Here is an 18318-nt window from a genome sequence, read left to right on the forward strand (position 1 = left end):
TCGGTGGGGTCTGCCTGGCTTTCTGCCTTTTTCCCTTCTTGCATTTTTAAGTCTTTTTAAGTACCACCCATCTCCAAGCAAGGCCCGCAGCCCTGTACCAAGAAAGGAGAAATAAATCTCCTGCCATCGATGTCAGTGGTTCTTTATGCATTTTTCTAGGATAGGGAGCTTAGAACAGCCAAGGTGCCAGGGAGGGTGGGAGCACATAGACGGGTGTACTAATAGGTGCCCTATTTGAGGTGTAACCCAACACCCATCTCCCTCCCATCTGGCTCAAAGTGAAAGATCCCCTTGCAGCATGCTGAAAAAGATTAGAGGATCATCACTCCAGTCTTTCTGGGCTCGCCAGCATTCCCCCTGAATTCCATCGTGTTCAAAAACTGCGTCTGACCCACAGGGGACTCCTGCCACCAAGCAGCACGCTCACCGCTCACACAGCCTGGCCAGGATCACAGAGCCTCGGAGACACAAGAGAGCAGCATGCCAGCTTCAGAGGGCGAGCCTTTGTTTCCTGGTTCTCAGGGCAAAGACTCTTTGCCTTCCCAACAAGTATGGTCTCTCCTTCCACCTCAGCCTAAAGCATTCAAGTCAGCAGACCCAAGGAAGGACCAGGGGGATGTGAAAGTGAAAGCCACTCAGTCTTGTTTGACTCTTTGCGACCCCATGGACTGTATAGTCCATGGAATTCTCCAGGCCAGAATACTGGAGTGGGTAGCCTTTCCCTTCTCCAGGGGATCCTCCCAACCCAGGGATTGAACCCAGGTCTCCCGCATTGCAGGCGGATTCCTTACCAGCTGAGCCACAAGGGAAGCCCTGGACAGAGTCAAATACGGAGCTGGCAGCTTGCCAGGGAATCTGAGCTGTTGTCAGCTACATCAGGTCATTCAGGTCTCCACATCCAGGAGAAGAGGGGAACTCACCCAGACGGGGGAGCCCTTTGTTATTCAGATTTCATCCCCAAACGATGGCTCTCCCCCCCAGTTCACCGAGGCTCAGAGACAGGCTAGATTAAGAGGCATGAAGTGAGAGTGACCCTGAAGGGATGTCCCTGCAGGGTCCCCAGCAGGGACCCTGCTGTCCCTGCCCATCACTGGCCATGACTATCAAGGCTGTTAGGAGAGCCACTGTCTCCAAGCAGAACACCAGTCAAGTGAACTCCTGACCTGGATTTTTAAAATCTCCCAGATCGTAAGTCAAAAGGAGGATACGGTAACTACAAAATGCACCCGGGATCCCTTCACATGCCCACTTCTCAAAACCAGATGTACCCACTCTGGGGCAGGAAGCTGGACACGAGCGCACCCACAGAGGCCCAAAGAAAAGAGAACTCACTTCTGTCCCTGGGGGTGCCCGGCCAGTGATCACAAGCCTGCACACGAGAAGACAGAGCAGGACCAGATGGCTGAGTCAGGAGACGCTACCCTGTGGTTTGCTCCGGCAGGAGGCTGATATGATGTTCAAGGATAGTGTCTGGGAAAGATATACGGTCTAGAACAATGAAGGAAGGAAGTAACGTGGGAAAAAAAAACGTTGCCTTCCCTTGTGCAAAATCCCCAGAGAAGCCCAGAAAGGTGCTCAGGAAACGCTTGCTCCTCTTTCATCAAGTCTCGGGTACAGCTCCTCTTGCCCACACCAGTGGCAGATCTATTTCTTCAAGTACTAATTATTAGCTATTAGGAGCCTTTGGATGATACTGGTTCCAAATTTTCTCTTGACCTGGAATCTTCAACAGGGACCCCAGGGATGCCTGTTCTTAGCACACTAGAGTCTGGCAGGTACATGCGAGGCCACCACTGCACACCTAGACCCACACGGGTGACTTCAGAGACTGACAAGCTGTTCTTGGGGGGCTGACTTTTAAGTTACAATGCAGATTTCTATCTGTAGCTCACTTCTTTCCGGAAATACTTGAGAGTCAGTATCTCAACTTTGTTGCTTCCTCGCAGAGGGGATGTGACAGAATCGGGGATTACTGACCTCATGATACAGAAAAGTCTTCAGAAAGATAAAGTCACCAGGTCCCATCATAACCCACTGGAGAGTGCACAGACAGCTGAGCAGAAAATCACCAACAGGGCGAGGGCAGAGGAACTGGGTCTCTCTCCAGACCTAAGCTCTGTCCTCAACAGCTTAAAAGTGCCTACACCTGCTTCCAGGAGTCAACACAGGAGGCCTTGAACATTCTCTACAGTATTCTCAAAAAGGGCCATTTTGGGACTGCCCTGGTGGTCCAGTGGTTAAGACTCCACTCTCCCAAAGCAGGGGACCCAGGTTTGATCTCTGGTCAGGGAACTAGGTCTAACATGCCGCAACTAAGACCTGGAGCAGCCAAATAAATTTTTTTCGAAGGCGGGGGGCGGCGGGGGGCGGGGGGAGGTTTTGCAGGCTCCATGTCATCTTCTCATTTAACATGGATATACAGCAGAAAACTCAGGAACGCACTGTAAGTCCACAGCAAAAGGAATCACAGCTGCTGATAACAAATACTTCAGCCTCCCTGCATGCATGCTAAGTCACATCAGTTGTGTCTGACTCTTTGCGACCTCATGGACTGTAGCCTGACAGGCTCCTCTGTTCATGGGATTCTCCAGGCAAGAATACTGGAGTAGGTAGCCATTTCCTTCTCCAGGGGATCTTCCCGACCCAGGGATCAAATCCACATCTCTTACATCTCCTGTACTGGCAAGAACTTTCTTTATCACTAGCACCACCTGGGAAGGCCCCCAACCCCCAGCCTCCCTTAACCTCTACAACAAATCAAGGTTCCTTGATACCCGAAAGTTACAAATTTAGCTTCTTCAAATTCTCCCATTTAAACCTCCAAGAAGAACCATCTACTTCAGACTCTTGGAACCAGAAAATTCACCATCTACTGCAAACAGTGTCTGCTCTGTGGTCAGACAGCCACGGGGCTGCCTGCCACACAAAAGCAGACTGAAGAATGGATGCTCCCTCCGGAGTCTCGTCCCGGTTGCAAATAATAAGTAACTGTATGAACGAGCAGATCCTTTAATAGGTTTGAATACTTGAGGGCTGAGTAATAATGCCCATCAGAGGCACTGCACAGTATTTGCAGGCTTCGGGTTTTTTTCCTTTCATCTCTGGAAACTTATTCAGAACCATGCGAGCTATTCCCTCACAATTTTAAGATGCAAGCGGCATCTGTTTCGACCATGTAATTGCAGTTGGCTCGTCTCTTCTGTTGTTGAGGCTTGTATTCAATGAGAGTCAAAAATCGGAGCTTTGCTGAGAGCTGACTGAGTAACCCCAAGCCTGGGAGAAGCTCAAAGGGACAGTGACAAGAGCCCTGGCTGGGAGTCAGCCAACCTAAGAGGCCTGGAGGTTCAGGCAGGGCCAAGAACCAGCCACGGGAGCTCTAGCAATACCAGGATGTCTCTGGCCTCTGTTTTCCCAACGATGTAATGTTGGGAAAATTACAGGACTAGAAAATCTCTCACCCCTTCTAGATTCCTCTGATGGGAGGATATACAAAGAGAGAGAAGAACTACATTTTGCTTTGCTTTGAACAATGTTAAGGCACTGCCAACAGCCTTCAAGGACTGTTTTTTGCTTGTTTAAAGATTTTTTTGAGTTGGTCCATTTTTTAAATTCGTTATTGAATGTGTTATACTACTGCTTCTATTTTATGTTTTGGTTTTTTGGCCCCGTGGCACGTGGGATCTTAGCTCCCCAACCAGGGATCGAACCCACAACCCCCTGCACTGGAAGATGAAGTCTTAAGTACTGGACAGCCAGGTAAGTCCTGTGATAGATATTTTTATTACCACTTCAGATGACTTACCAGGTTCAAGCTTAAGATGAACAAGTTAGGGGATAGGAGAGAGGTTCAGGAGGGAGGGAGGTTCAAGACGGAGGGGATATATGTATACAAATAGCTGACTCCATTGTACAGCAGAAACCAACACAACATTGTAAAGCAATTATACTCTAATAAAAATATTTTTTTAATGAATACGTTTAAGAAGCAAGATTCACACTCAGGTCTATTTACTCCAGGGTCTGTCCTTCCCCTAGAAGCCCTTCATGGTACAGCAATGACTGGTACCCTCTTCTCAAGAACTTACAATCCCCTTAAGGGAAATCAGCATTACAGATAAGAACCAATGAACAGCTATCAGGCAGAATAAAATGCAAATCAAACTCTGAAACAGCGGTGATTACGATGACAGTGCTCACATCCCTATGCGCCGGCACCCACAGCGCTCACACCAGCGGGACCGCACGCCCTTTGCGGGTCATTCAGGAAATCAGATCGTTTTCCGTGTGTCTGACTCCCACATACAAAGGGAAAACACCCCCGGGGAACACACAAAGTCTGCTGAGCGTGCAGATTTATTGAGTAGCTCTTTCCTGTCTTCACTGGAGAGGAAAGTAATATGTTTCGTAAGTCACTGGTCCAGATAACCGAAGTGTAGCCTTTTTAAAAGGTAACGTTATTTCTATGCCAGCCCTGTTCGTTGGCTAGCTTTCCAAAATGCACAACACTATTTCCTCACTTCCTAAACCTCATAAAGACTGTCTTTAACGCGGAGGTCATAATGATGATCATTAATACCATCAGTCATTGTGTGGTGCCAGACAAACCGGTTTCACTCTCTAGACAGGAGATCCCAGGACGAAGCTGGGCTGAGTTATTGTCTGCTTTTTGTCAACTTTCCTGGTGTCAGTGGGACACGGCCCTGGGATCATGAACACCTGACTGACTCTGGCTCAGCTACGAACAGCAATGTGATCTCAGGCAGGTTTTTTTTTTTCATTTTTTAAAATTGGGTATAGTTGCTTTACAGTGTTCTGTTAGTTTCTGCCATACACAGAAGAGAATCAGCTGTATGTATACATATACCGCTTCCTCTTGGACCTCCCTCCCACCCCATTCCAGTCCCCTCCGCCCTGCTGGTCACCACAGAGCACTGAGCTGAGCTCCCTGTGCTATATAGCAGGTTCCCACTAGCTCTCTCTTTTATACATGGTAGTGTATATACGTCAATCCCAACCTGCCTATTCATCCCCTACCGTGTTCATACTGGTTTTCTAAGGCTGTACCTCCGTTCCTGCCCTGCAAATAGACTCATCTGTACCAGCTTTTAAGATTTCACATGCACGTTACTATACAATATTTGTTTTCCTCTTTCTGACTTACTTCACTCTGTTTGACAGACTCTAGGTCCATCCACGTCACTAAAGATGACCCAATTTTGTTCCTTTTTATGGCTGAGTAATAGTCCATTGTAAATATGTACCACATCTCTACCCATTTCAGGCAGACTACTGAAATGCTATAAGAAATGGCAACACACTCCAGCGTTCTTGCCTGGAAAATCCCATGGAGCCTGGGAGGCTACAGTCCACGGGGTCACAGAGTCAGACACGACTGAGCACACACACACATCTAAATACTGCAGGATTCAGTTGCCTCCTCTGTTTCATGAGAACTGGGACTTAGAGTTTCTTAATCCCTCAACTCCCTCCACACCGTACTCTGTCTGCTTCCTTCGCTACATCTGCTCTGAAGACAGGCTTCGTGAAAGCTGCTCAAATCCAGAAATGCATCAAGTCAGAGGGCCCACAGCCTGTCTTCAGGAAATCAGAACAAGGGCAGTGGCATCAGGTTATCAGGAGAGAGGAAAACAAAAAAGACGATTCCTTTGGTGGTGGGGGAAATCAGGGAATCCCTGAAGCGACATCAGACAGATTCCAAGAAATCACACAGTATCTTTAGATGAGCGAAAGGGATGGGTTTTTAAAAATTTTTTAATTGGAGGATAATTGCTTTACAATATTGTATTGGTTTCTGCCACACATCAACATGAATCAGCCACAGGCATACATATGACCCCTCCCGTCTTGAACCTTCCACCTTATCCCACTCCGCTAGGTCGTCACAGAGCACAGGTTTGAGCTCCCTGCATTGTACAGCAAACTAAGAGGGAAGGTCTCTAAAACGTACTGCATTCATGAACTGTGTAAAAATTTTTAAATTGGAAAAAAATAAAAAGCAGTGGAAGGAGAGACTGAGGAAGGTATGACCAAGGTGTCTGGCTCCCATGGCCCCAGCCTGTCACCCACCTGATCACATGACAATGGCATAAGGAGTTACTGGGGGAATGTTGCGGGCTTCCCAGATGACGCTAAAGAACCTGCCTGCCAATGCAGGAGACTTAAGAGATGCGGGTTTGATCCCTGGGTCAGGACGATCCCCGGGAGGAGGGCAAGGCAACTCACTCTGGTATTCTTGCCTGGAGAATCCCATGGACAGAGGAGCCTGGCAGGCTATGGTCCATGCGGTCGCAAAGAGTCTAACACGACTGAAGCGACTTAGCACACACAGACGGGAAAGTAGAGAGGGGAAAGGTTTCTAAGAAAAACATGAAAAGGGCCCAAATGAACCCACCCAAATACAAAGCATCACAAGACAACATCAGGGATTGGTGTAGAAACAGGACACCTGGACATCCATTCCAGGGAGGGTGCTGTGTGCAAAGTGACCATCTGGCTACCTTGCCCCCAGAGGGCTGGTTAGGAACCACCCACCCAAGCAGAAGGAGACCTCCCTGCCAGCTCTATTCCCGCCTCTCAGCTTGGCCTGTGGGAAGCGCCACCATCACCCCATCGCTCTCAGTTCTCTAACTTTCTTCACAAAGGAGGCTGGCCTTGAGACTGGGGTCAGGAGGGAAGGTAGATGCTGCCCTGAGCTTCTCCATGCACAGCCTGGGAGATGGCAGGCCAACACATCGCTTAACTGCTGCAGGCTCCTCTTCTGTAAAATAGGGAGAAAATCTGCCTCCCAGAGGGAGTTGTGAAGAAGAAATAAGATAATGCACATAAAACACTTCGTCTGAGGACTGGCACACAGCAGGATCCAATAAGTGATGGTAGTAGAGATGGAGGATGAGGAGAAGGAAGAAATGCAGGATGGATGACCTCCAGAGCAGCACGCAAACCCCTTTAATTACCTAGACTTATATCATTGAACCATACATATGACCATACATAAAATAGATAGCCAGTGGGAGTTTGATGTATGAAGCGAGGCACCCAAAGCTCAAGAAGATCTGGAGGGATGGGGTGGAGAGGGAGGTGGGAAAGGGGGTTCAGGAGGGAGGGGACATATATATGCCTATGCATCCAATGTATGGCAAAAACCATTATAAAAAACCATTATAACATTGTAAAGTAATTATCCTCCAATTAAAATTTTATAAAAGGAAGTGAAAAGTGAGAGTGTTAGTTGCTTAGTCATGTCTGACTCTTTGCAACCCCATGGACTGTAGCCCAAGCGGCTCCTCTGTCCGTGGAATTCTCCAGGTAAGAAAACTAGAGTGGGTTGCCATGCCCTTCTCCAGGAGATCTTCCCAACCCAGGGATCGAACCCGGATCTCCTGTACTGCAGGTGGATTCTTTACTCTCTGAGCCACCAGAGAAGCCCATCGAGACTTTAGAAAGCTCCCAAAATGCAGGTGTTCCAGTTTAGTCCACAGACCTGACTGAGCAGTCTGTGCTTCTAGGGGGTTCATACCTAACAAACACAGACTAATGCCTCATCGCCCTTTCCACCCATACTCCCCAAATTCCAGATCATTAGCCCAGGGGTCCCCAATGTCCAGGATCTAATGCTGATGATCTGTGGTGGAGCTGATGTAACAATAATAAAGTCCACAGTGAATGAAATGTGCTTCAGTCATCCCAAAACCACCCACCACCACCACCACGCGCCCATCCCCCATCTGCGGAAAAAGTGTCTTCCACAAAGCTGGTGCTTGGTGCCAAAAAGACTGGGGACACTGCCTCAAACAGAGACCAGGCTGAACCGTATACTTTCACTAAGAAGAAAAGACTGATCAAGCAAATTAGCAGAGCAAATAACACATGGGTGGTACTATTTTGATGCAGAAGGCACCGTCTTGAGCACACAGCATCCGTCATTTCTAATCAGAGGACGGTGTGGACACGTCATTTCTGCCTATTCATGGAGGCGCAGACTGAGATGCCCCCAGAAAGCCACATTTATTAGGCTGGTTTCTGTATGTTCCGAAATCAACAAAAATGTGTTTGTTTTTTAATAGACTGCCATTCTAACTTTAGTCTTTCTCTCCCCAAATACTAGGTTTGGCAGCGAATGGTCTTTATGACGGGTCCCTCCTGGCATGGGAACCCCGCATCAACTTACACTCATTCTATTCAATAAATCCACACAGAGCTTGGTTTCTTACACACGTCTCATAACAAATATGGCAGCGAGGGCCTCTGCCAGGAAATCAGCACCAGTGCTTTTCCTAAAGTAGCATTCACAAATACGTTGTTTGTACACCCCATGCCCCACGGGGCTTCGTCTGACACTGATTCACTCTGCTGGGAGTGTCACACCAAAGAGCAACTTCTCAATATCCATAACAGGCGCACAGGCTCTTGATGCTGGTCCCCAACCTGCCTCCAACCTGCCTCAGCGTGAGTAAACGCAGGTCAACTTGGCTGCACAGAATCTGTTTTAGTGCTAGCTTCCTTAGGAAATTCTAGAAACTGGGCTGTTTTTCCCCTCGACTTACCTATGCTAAAGAGGTAAGCTATTTCTCTAGGACTAGCTGCCATGTTTTCAGCTGATGCTGTTTGAAACACAGAGCCTCACTATGTATAAATTAAGGTGTATGTTTGAGCCCAAGGTTCCCCTCCAGGATTTCTCAGAAAAGGCCCAGCAAAGAGGCCCAGAGCCCTCAACCCAAAACACAAGTACCAGCTTCTCACATACTATAAAAAAAAAAAAAAAAGTACCACTGCACTCCATCATTGGGGATATATCCAAAACTCAGAGCGGAATCTCAAGAGAGTCATTTGTACACCCATGTTTATCGCAGCCTCATTCACAACAGCCGTGAGATGGAAGTAACACAGATGTCCTTCAACAGATGAACGGATTAAAGAAAATATGGCATATACATAAAACGGAATGCTGTGTGTGGCAGTCGCTCAGTCGTGTCGGACTCTTTGCGACCCCATGGACTGTAGCCTGCCAAGCTCCTGTCCATGGAATTAATTCTCCAGGCAAGAACACTGAAGTAGGTTGCCATGCCTTTCTCCAAGGGATCTTCCTGATGCAGGAATCGAACCTAGGTCTCCTGCACTGCAGGCAGATTCTTTACCATTTGAGCTACCAGGGAAGCCAAAATGGAATGTAAAACAGCCTTGAAAAAAAGGAAACCCTGTCCCATGCTACAATATGGACAAGCCTCCAGGCCATTCTGCTAAGTGAAATACAGTATAATTCTATGAACTTTTAAAGGAGACAAAAATCACAGAAACAGAAAATAGGAAGGTGGTGACTGAGGGCTGGGAGGAGGGTAGAGGGGAAACTAGTGTTGAGCGGGTATAGAGTTTCAGTGTTGCAAGACAGAAAAGTTCTAGAGATCAGTTGCACAACAATGGGAAGAGACTTAACATGACTGAGCTGCACCCTCAACAATGGTTTAGAGGGTAAACTTAATGTTACATGCTTTTCACCACAATACAGAGAAAAGTTATTGTGGTAGATGGTGGTGCAAAGACAAGCCCATCGAGCCCTTCTTCCCTCACCCCCCACTCCTACTCCTTCCTCTTCTCACATCTAACAATATACCCTCTCGACCCAGGGCTCCCCCACACACCGTCTTACTTGGCACAGACCTCCATGCCCTCATACCAGCTGGCTTGCGATTAAAATGGACCAAGTTAGGAAGTGCCAGAGAGCGCACAGTCTATTGTATCGAATTTCTTTGGCCTTTTATAGGGACGAACCTGTGAACCCAGCCAGTACGGGGCAGGGGATTGAAAACCAAGAGGACTGCATTGCTCTGCCTCGGACACATATCAGCTGAAGCAAACCATTTAGCCATGTGGACCTCTTTGCCATAAAAGACGCTGGCCCAGGTGATCTTTATAGCCTCCCAACTCCGAGTCTCTAATTAATTCAATTGCTAAAGAACCCAGTGAAAACTTTAGAAGTCTCCTCAGCTGGACCTTCTCCAGTGATTCCTCAAGCCCCTTTATCTTTTACTCAACTCCACATTTTTGCTTATTTTTAGACACTAAAGCAGTTTTTGAAAATATCACCAAAGTAAGAAAAATTATAAGGTCAAAATTCTACTGATGATGCCCTAGGGAGTGCCCCAGGCCTCCCTGAGTCAGCAGAGTGACCCTACAACCACTTCATGCCAGCTTGTGGATGCAGCGTTAAGTCACTCCAGGCACACAGGACAGAGAGGAAGGGGCCCTGACCACCTTCCGTGCCTCACTGCAAGTCAGCCAATGTGACTGACACATACATCTAAGCCAGATGCCAAGGTGGGCACCAGACACACAAAGATAATCACCACTCAACCCAAGGAGCTCAGGGTCCAGAGGGGAGTCTCCTAGAGAGTAAGAAAGAGAATTCATTCCACTAAGAAAGCCAGCCCATACAGAGGGAAGAGAGGGAGGGGACCAGGGAAGTTATCTGACTGTTTTCTATCGTATTCTGGAAGCCCTCCCCGAAAGGGCTGGGTCCGCTGGGTCATAACTGCTTTCCACTACAACTTGGCTGAACTTAGAACTCAACAGGTGACTTGAAGGTGAAGACTGATGATGGAAAAGACAGCCTCTTCCTTCCTCCCATGCCTAGCAGTCAGCCACACGATCCCCTGATAAAAAACAGTCGACTTTTTATATAGTTAGTCCTTACATTTAAACAACCCCAGGGATTTCCCTGGTGGTCCAGTGGTTAAGACGCCACACTCCCAATGCAGGGGGCATGGGTTCCATCCTTGGTGGGGCAATAAAGTCCCTTATGCCACACAGAAAGACCAAAAAAAAAAAAAAAAGCCAAACAAACAAAAGCCCCCAAATGGTCGGGAATGGAAGCATTTAATCTCTCATGATGAAAGTGCCCAGTGCAGACACACAGAGGGGCGCAGTCCTAGTCTGGGTGACCTTGGGCTGGTCCACCTGTCTTCTGCTGTAAACATGTGTCTGATAACTTCCCTAGGGTGCCGGGAAGATGGTTATAAAGTGCAAAAGAAACATGAGAGCCAGTATCAGGCACTCATCAGCAACCACCACCACGCAAGCGATACATATAAAGGTGTCACTGACTGACTGATTCAGAAACTTTCACCTTGGAAATTCCACCGAAATCATACACTACTCTTTTTCTAGCAGAACTGACACTGCTCAGAAGTAAACAGAGTACTTCCCCCTGTGGCTGCCTCTGGTCGGGCTCCTCTGTGCTCCATCATACCAGCTGCTGAGGAATTTACTTGCCTGCTGACCAGCTGCTCGTAGAGGATACAAGCCAGGGTGAAAGATTTTAGGAGCAGACAGGAGAGGTGAGGGAAAACTCTCCACAGAGAGCTTTCCATGCCACATGTCCTCAGGACAGCAGAGCCATGAGCTCATCTTTTAAAGCTCCTGACACTCATTCTCTGCTCCACAGAAAACTTTATTGTTTACTGGACTCTAGGAAAAAAAAAAAAAAATCGCTGTACTAGTGGGTTCCCGGCAAACATTTTTTATCATGCAGTCATTGTACCACATCCCAGGGACTCAGGGAAACACCGCACACAATCACCAGAACATTTTCAGACGAGCTAGAATAATCCCAGTCCTTGATCTCCAGAGCTTCTTACTGGAACACTGCAAACTAAACAAACTCCATGAGAAAATGCACTTCCCGTGCGTGCGTTTAAACATATGCATGGTCCAAGTAAGCAGTCGTAGACCGATTCTATAAAGGACAATCCAAATTAAAAGTGATACTTTCACTACTAGGGAAGACCATTGGATCTGTTCTAATTACGGAGAAACACAGAAATCAAGAAAAGAAGCTTTCGAAAAGAATGGAGAGGGTAAACGATAAGATAGAAAATGATAACACAAACCGTGGCTGCAATTTTTAGGTCACAGTGAAGAAACTGCACTGTCTGGGTTTGGGATTGGTTCCCTCCGTGCATGTAAGGAAAGAGTTGCTGTAGTCTTCCACTGAGGTACCATGAGATGAGCCCCTCATTGGTATTTCTGCCTGCAGCCCCGAGCCCCTCAGAAGAGCGGGCTTATGCAGTCTCTTTAGAAGAGCTAGCAAACCACAAAACGGCTTGCTGTTCGTTGTCTCCACTCCAAAATCACTCTCCCATAGTTGTTCAAGTTCTCCTGAGGTCAGATTTATTGTCGTTGAGCTAAATACAATTTACAGATTTAATATCCTATTATTTAGTTACCTCTGTGTTATGAAGTATCAGATAGATTAGGCATACCCAAGGATTTTTCTGAACTCATAGAATCGAATTTATTCAGCAAAAGAAATTGGTTTTAAAGTATCAACCTACCTAAATTCTTTACTCTGACACCCTCTCCACCGCAGACATACTGCTATCCCCAGATACCTACACAGAAACCCGAAAGTTCCACTAAGCGCTTTTTGTGCGAGGCAAAAACAAACCCAACCCACCTTTTCAGTTCACATTAACCCTAATTCAAACCCCCTTAGAAATCGTGCCTGGTAAGAAATACTAACACCTGAGTATAATTATGAAACCCTAATGAGCAAATATGAGAAAATGTTGTGTTTTCCTCTAAACAGATCCTATGTAAATGCCATGTTAAAACAGGAGAGACGTTTCCCAAAATGCCCCACGGATGAAGAAAACTGGTTATTTGTTCATTGTCTCTGCAGGGTCCCCTCAATGAACATATTAAATGGGCCAAGCCACAAACAAACTTCAGCAGCTTCAGCTTCTCACTGAAGAAGGCTTTTCCATCTGAGCATTGATGGAACAGTGAAATCAAAGTGCACACCGAACGCAGGGAAGGGAAAATTAATTGGGGGAGATGGACAAATCAGTGTGCCTCCTCACGGTGGCAAACTTTACAACTTTTTAGAAGCAACAAACCGCAGCACCATTAGCCTTTACAGACATACAGACATGTACATAAATGCTCACACACACCACTACTTGGAAGATAAGTACTGTGTTTGCAAACATCCTCCACCATCCTGCATTTACCAGACTGCAAATCTTGGCCAGAGACTGGGAGATTTCTACTCTTAGCTACCCTCTCTGCACTGTCAAAGTGGGAAGGTCATTCTGCCTGGTCACTTCAATCATTCTCCCTGCATCACAGGAGTTTTCTACTTTTGGATTGCTCAACGTTCAGATGTCTACGAGAGTAAAATAACCATTCAGCAACTTTATTCACCTTGGTTTAAAAAAAAAAAAAAGAAAGAAAGAAAAGAAAGAAATTCATTGTGCAATGCCCAGGAAAAGCTGACAGCACTACTGTCTCTCCGACAAGCGCTTGCAATTACAATTGGGGGGGGGGGGGGGCCGCGGGGGAGAGACTGTCTGACCAGACTCGCGGAACCCTTAAAAAAAAGATTCCAACCTCGATAGAGCCGGAGAACTTTTTTTTTTTCTAAGGAGACCACCCTCGGGAACAAAAGTTACATTTCGATCACATGTTGGGAGTAGGAGTAGGGAGCAGGTTTTTTTTTTTTTTAAGCGCACTAATTACCGGGGTGTTTTGCAGACCTGAGGACCACTCGGGTTCCTCCTGACCGACTGTGACCGGCATTTCCTTGTCAATAAAGCAAAGGAGGTGGGGTGGGGGCGCAGGAGCCGACAGGGGGCTCGGCGGGCGCGGGGAAGCAGCAAGGTTACACTAAAGGGTACGCCGCCGCCGAGAGCTGCATCTCCTTCCCCGGCGCCCCAAATAATTTCCTGCGAACAGAGCGACTGCAACCGCCCCCTCGGATCGGAGGAGCCCGGCACGATCAGCCGGGCCGGTGCAGCTCAAGGCTTTCCACCCCGGAGAGGGAGGGGGAGAAGATCTTTACCTTAATGCTACACTGAGCAGGAGTCTCAGACATGTCTCACAGCGAGAGAGATCAGGAAGTTCTCAGTTTTTTTTCCACTTTCCTTTCCTCTCCCCAACCCAGAAACGCTCCACGGCCAGCCGGACGCGGTCATTTAAGAAGTTTCTTGCAGCATCTCTCCCGGCGGCCGCCCCGGGGGGCCGCGAGCGCGCGGGGCGGGGCGGGGCGGGCCGGGCGCCGGCCGAGTCGCCGCGCGCGGGGTGGCGGGGGCGTGGGAGCGGGCGGCGCGGCGGCGGGGTCTGCAGGTCGCGGCGCGGCGACCCGGGGCGCTAGCCCGGCCGGCCTGCCCCGCTCTCTCCTCCCACCCGGGCCGGCGCCCCCGCCCCCCGCCCTCCCGCCGCTCTCCCTCGCCCTCCCTCTCTCTCTCTCGAATGTTTTCCTTCCTGGAAGAGAGAAACTGAAAGGCAGAACTGAGAAAGCTCTTTGCTCATTGATCTTGAGAGTTTCAGTGCAGAAACTGACGTGAATTCCCAGCACTGAGCTCTGCCTCTTAAAGGAGCCACCAGGAAATAAAAGCTCGGGTTACAGCCCGGCATCGGGAAATAAAAGCCGCGCGGGGGGAGGGGGAGAGAGGCCGGCGCGGCGGTCGGGGGGCGGGGGACGATGCGCGAGGCCCCCGGGGCCCGGGCGCGGGGCTGCTAAGCTCCGCTGGGCCGCCGCCGGGCTCGCGCTCGGGGCCCCAGAACCCTCCGGACAGGATCAACGCCTCCCCCTCCCCTAGTTCCGTCTCTTAGATACACTGAAAGGCACAGGGCTTTTTTTTTTTTTTTTAATTTTTCCTCCGCCCCCCCCCTCCCCCGCCACCCCGAGCCGAGCGCAGACGCAATGAAAATAATTATATAGGAAGGGACATTCCGGTAAGGACGCGGAACCCGAAGGAGGAAATAAAACAATAGCCTTTGTTCTGCTACTAGACCGCGGCCTCTTTAAGAGAATCCACCAGGAAATGGGAGATCGGGTTACAGCCCGCACCGGGGAAAAGAGGCGAGCGGGCGAGCGGCGGAGCGCGACGCCGCCGGAGACAAAGCGGGGCTGCTGCCCGCAGATGCCGGCCCGGCCGCGGGGGGAAATTCCCCGCCGAGGTGGGCGCCCAGAAAACGCTAGGTGCGCGCGCGCACCCGCCCGGCTGGGGATACGGTCGCTGCCCGGCCGAGCACGCGTCCTGGAGAAGGGAAGGCTGCTGGGCAGTTATCAAAGGCGGTTGAGTTCCTTTTCCTGACCACCACCACCCCCAGCCACCCTTCCTCCGTCTTTCGAAATCCGCTGTCCTTTTAAAGCAATAGCGGCCGCTACCAACCGACAAAGGGGACTCGAGTACAAAGTTGACAGAACGGGTTCCTGGAGATAATAGCCCTCCCCGGACCGCTTCTCAGAAGCCGTCACTGCCAGATGGGACGACCCCCGGGATCCTGCCGGGAGGGTGGGAAGAATATTTGGCTGGGAAAACAATTGAGAGGAGGTTAAAGCCGGTGGGGCTGAAGGTTCTATCCTTGAGTACGTGTTGTCTGATCACTCTATTATTTTTATTGTTGTTTATAGTCTCTGAAAATGCTCCGAAGCGTCCACCGCTGAAGTGGACACGTCATTAATTTATATGTAAATTCTAAACCCTGTTAGTACTTTCGGCTTTAACGTATGGATGTGTATTAAATTATGAATATATAGACCACGACTCATTTCCCAGAGCCTCCCCATTTTCCTACCCACTTCCCTTCATCTCTCCACGTGATAAATCTTGTGCAGACTTTTTTACACGCTCATTCGAAGAACACTCTGAACCAGGATTTATTTAAGGGGTTGGAATGGGAAAGCCCTGTTTCTGGGAAGGTGGGAATAATGGGATTTTGTGAGTCTCCGAGGACCTCAGAAGTCCTTGTCACCTGGTAGTCCTATTCTTCCCGGGAGGGCTCACATCCACACCAACTCCTCTGCCTTGAACCACCTGCTGCCCCCCATCCCAATCCACACACACGTATCTGCCTTTGATCCCATGGCTGGTGTTGCTGGCATTGGTTCTGATGTCCCATTGCTGGGTTAAGTCCTATAAACCTCTACATCCCTTACTTACCAGTATGATCTTTGACAGCTCACGTTCTCAGCTTGGGTAAAATGGGGTGGGGAATAGTACCTATCTCTTAAGATTCCTGTGAGTGTTAAATGAGCAGATATATACGAAGTGATTATCTGAGTGCTTGCTATATATTTTACCTGCTCAATGTTAGCTACAATTATTTAACCTCAGGACCGAATTAACGCTCAACTTTATTCTCTCTCCTCACTTTCTCCAGGTGACTCACAAAAGAAGTTTAAATGAGTGTGTGTGGTCCAAAGCAAAATATTGCAGTAGCTGCTGTGGCAAATGTTGCATTTATCCAGGGGCTGGTGATCTCTTTCTAGAAAGCTCCTGATATTAAATATTTTAGGCTTTGTGCCCCAAGAGACAAAATTTAGATTTTGTAGTTACTTATGTAACAATTGAGAAAACAAACAAGGTATAAGGTGTAATAATAAGAGTTGTAATACAAGTCTAACAATGAGAGGAATGGAACTCTTTTTTAGGGGGATAACATTTCACTAAGTTAAACATCAGTTTAAAGTAAATGTTCTCTATCATCACAATTGATTGCAAAGGTTTATCTGTTAATGTGGATCTCTCATGAGATTTTACTTATTTCATTTGGAAATATCTTTTCACCCAGTAGGATACTGCCAAATACATCAATCCATGAGCATATGGTTTTACTTGAGCGTATTTATTGCTTATAAGGCAGTTATACAATTTTATTGGAATTCTATAAATTCTCTTGATATTTCACCTTTAGTATGCCATTACATTGCAGGTTAATCATTTCCAATTGAAAATTAGGTGGAAATGCCTCAATTGCACAGTGAAGTGGATTTTAAATACGAAAATGTCTTTTTCACTTGCGTCAAAATCCAAAACCACTGTTGGAACTGTAGTTTGAGCTCAGAAAAATAGAACTGCTGCAAATTTGTGTTAGAATGGAGATCTTGCTTCTTGTTTAACTTTTTTAAAACTTGTTTGAACTGAAGTGTATAAAGCAGCTTGATATTATTTGTGATTCAAACAATGTTAATTGTGTCAAAATAATTTAACTGCAGTATGAGCTTCACATATAGCTAGCTGTATTTTGTTTTGCAGTTTTAGGTTGAATTCATGAAAAACATTATCAAGTCTATAACAAACTAATTTCCAAACTACTCAGTAATTATGGTTGAAGGACGTTCTTTTCGTTCATTTGTTCCCATTTGTCAGGTGTTTCTCTATTCCTTGTTTCCTGATTTCTTTGGGGTAGTAAGGTATTTTTTTCATGTTCCATTTAAATTCCTAGATGGTCTTTCTAGTGTTCTGTTTCTATGCTGAATATAGTGGTTGCTCTAGAAATTACAATTTGTGTCTTTAATTACCACAGTCGATCTTCAAATAATATTCTAACTTATGGATATATAAGAAAACTTACAACAGTATAATTTCATTATTATTCTCCCATCCTTTATGATATTGTCCTATATTTTATTTCTACCTATTATGAAACCCACCATACATTGTATAGTGGTTGATACTTTTTTCTTAATATTGTAAATATATGTGTATAATGAAGGTACTAAAATATGTGTCTCTTTTTCATCTGCCCAACTATTTATCCTTTTTGGTACTTTCTTATTCCTTCTTGCAGATCTAGTATTATTTCTTTTTGTCCTCAAGAACCTCTTTGGCATTTCTTATTGGAGACAGAGTCTTCTCAGCTTTGTCTGTCAGAATGTCTTTAGCTCACATTCATTTTTGAAGGATAATTTTCAACTGTATATAAAATTTTATGTTGATGGATTTTTTTTTTCCTTTTGGCACTTTAAACATGTCATTCCATCTCTGTCTCCATTATTTTTGATTAAGATTCATTTGTAGTTCATATTTTAGCTCCCAGTTCATAATGTCTTTTTTTCTCTGGCTGTCTTTAAGATGTGCTCTATAAATTTGGTTTTCAAAATTGTGACTAGGATTTGCCTACATATAGGGGGTTGGTAGTTGTTTTTTTAATTCTTGATGTTGGCAACTATTCCTGGACCTATAAGTTGATATCTTTCATCAGTTTTGGAAAATTCTCATGTATTAGCTCTTTGAATATTCTTTCTGTCCATTCTTTGTCCTATTCTTTTTTTACTCCAGCTGATGCAAGTGTTAGACCGTATGACATTGTTCCATAGACCTAAATACTCTTTTTCCCCTTTAACTTTCTATTTGGATGCTTTCTATGACTATTTATCTCTTTTCTAAGTTTTTTCCTCTGTATCATCCAACTTACTATGAAACCTATCTAGTTCTTTACTTCTGATACTGTTTTTTTTTATTTTTAGCATTTCCATTTTTTAATATTCTTCATCATTTCTCTGAAGTTGCCCAT

General features: G+C 46.7%; 1 protein-coding gene across 4 annotated transcripts in view; it reads right to left on the minus strand.

Annotated features, from left to right (window-relative positions):
• ETV6 (ETS variant transcription factor 6) overlaps positions 1–14198 on the minus strand; it is a 290065-nt gene extending 275867 nt beyond the window's left edge. For 2 of the 4 annotated variants that reach the window (XM_061417840.1, XM_061417839.1), the window contains exon 1: positions 13856–14184. In XM_061417840.1, the coding sequence (XP_061273824.1) occupies positions 13856–13888 (33 nt within the window). In that variant the 5' untranslated portion in view covers positions 13889–14184. Of the gene's footprint in view, positions 1–11286; positions 11482–13855 lie in introns of all 4 variants that reach the window. The other 2 variants (XM_061417838.1, XM_061417844.1) reach the window with 2 other exon arrangements.
• Between the last annotated feature and the right edge of the window lie 4120 nt (positions 14199–18318).

This window comes from Bos javanicus, chromosome 5 (genome assembly GCF_032452875.1).
Source record: "Bos javanicus breed banteng chromosome 5, ARS-OSU_banteng_1.0, whole genome shotgun sequence".
Taxonomy (NCBI): Eukaryota; Metazoa; Chordata; class Mammalia; order Artiodactyla; family Bovidae; genus Bos; species Bos javanicus.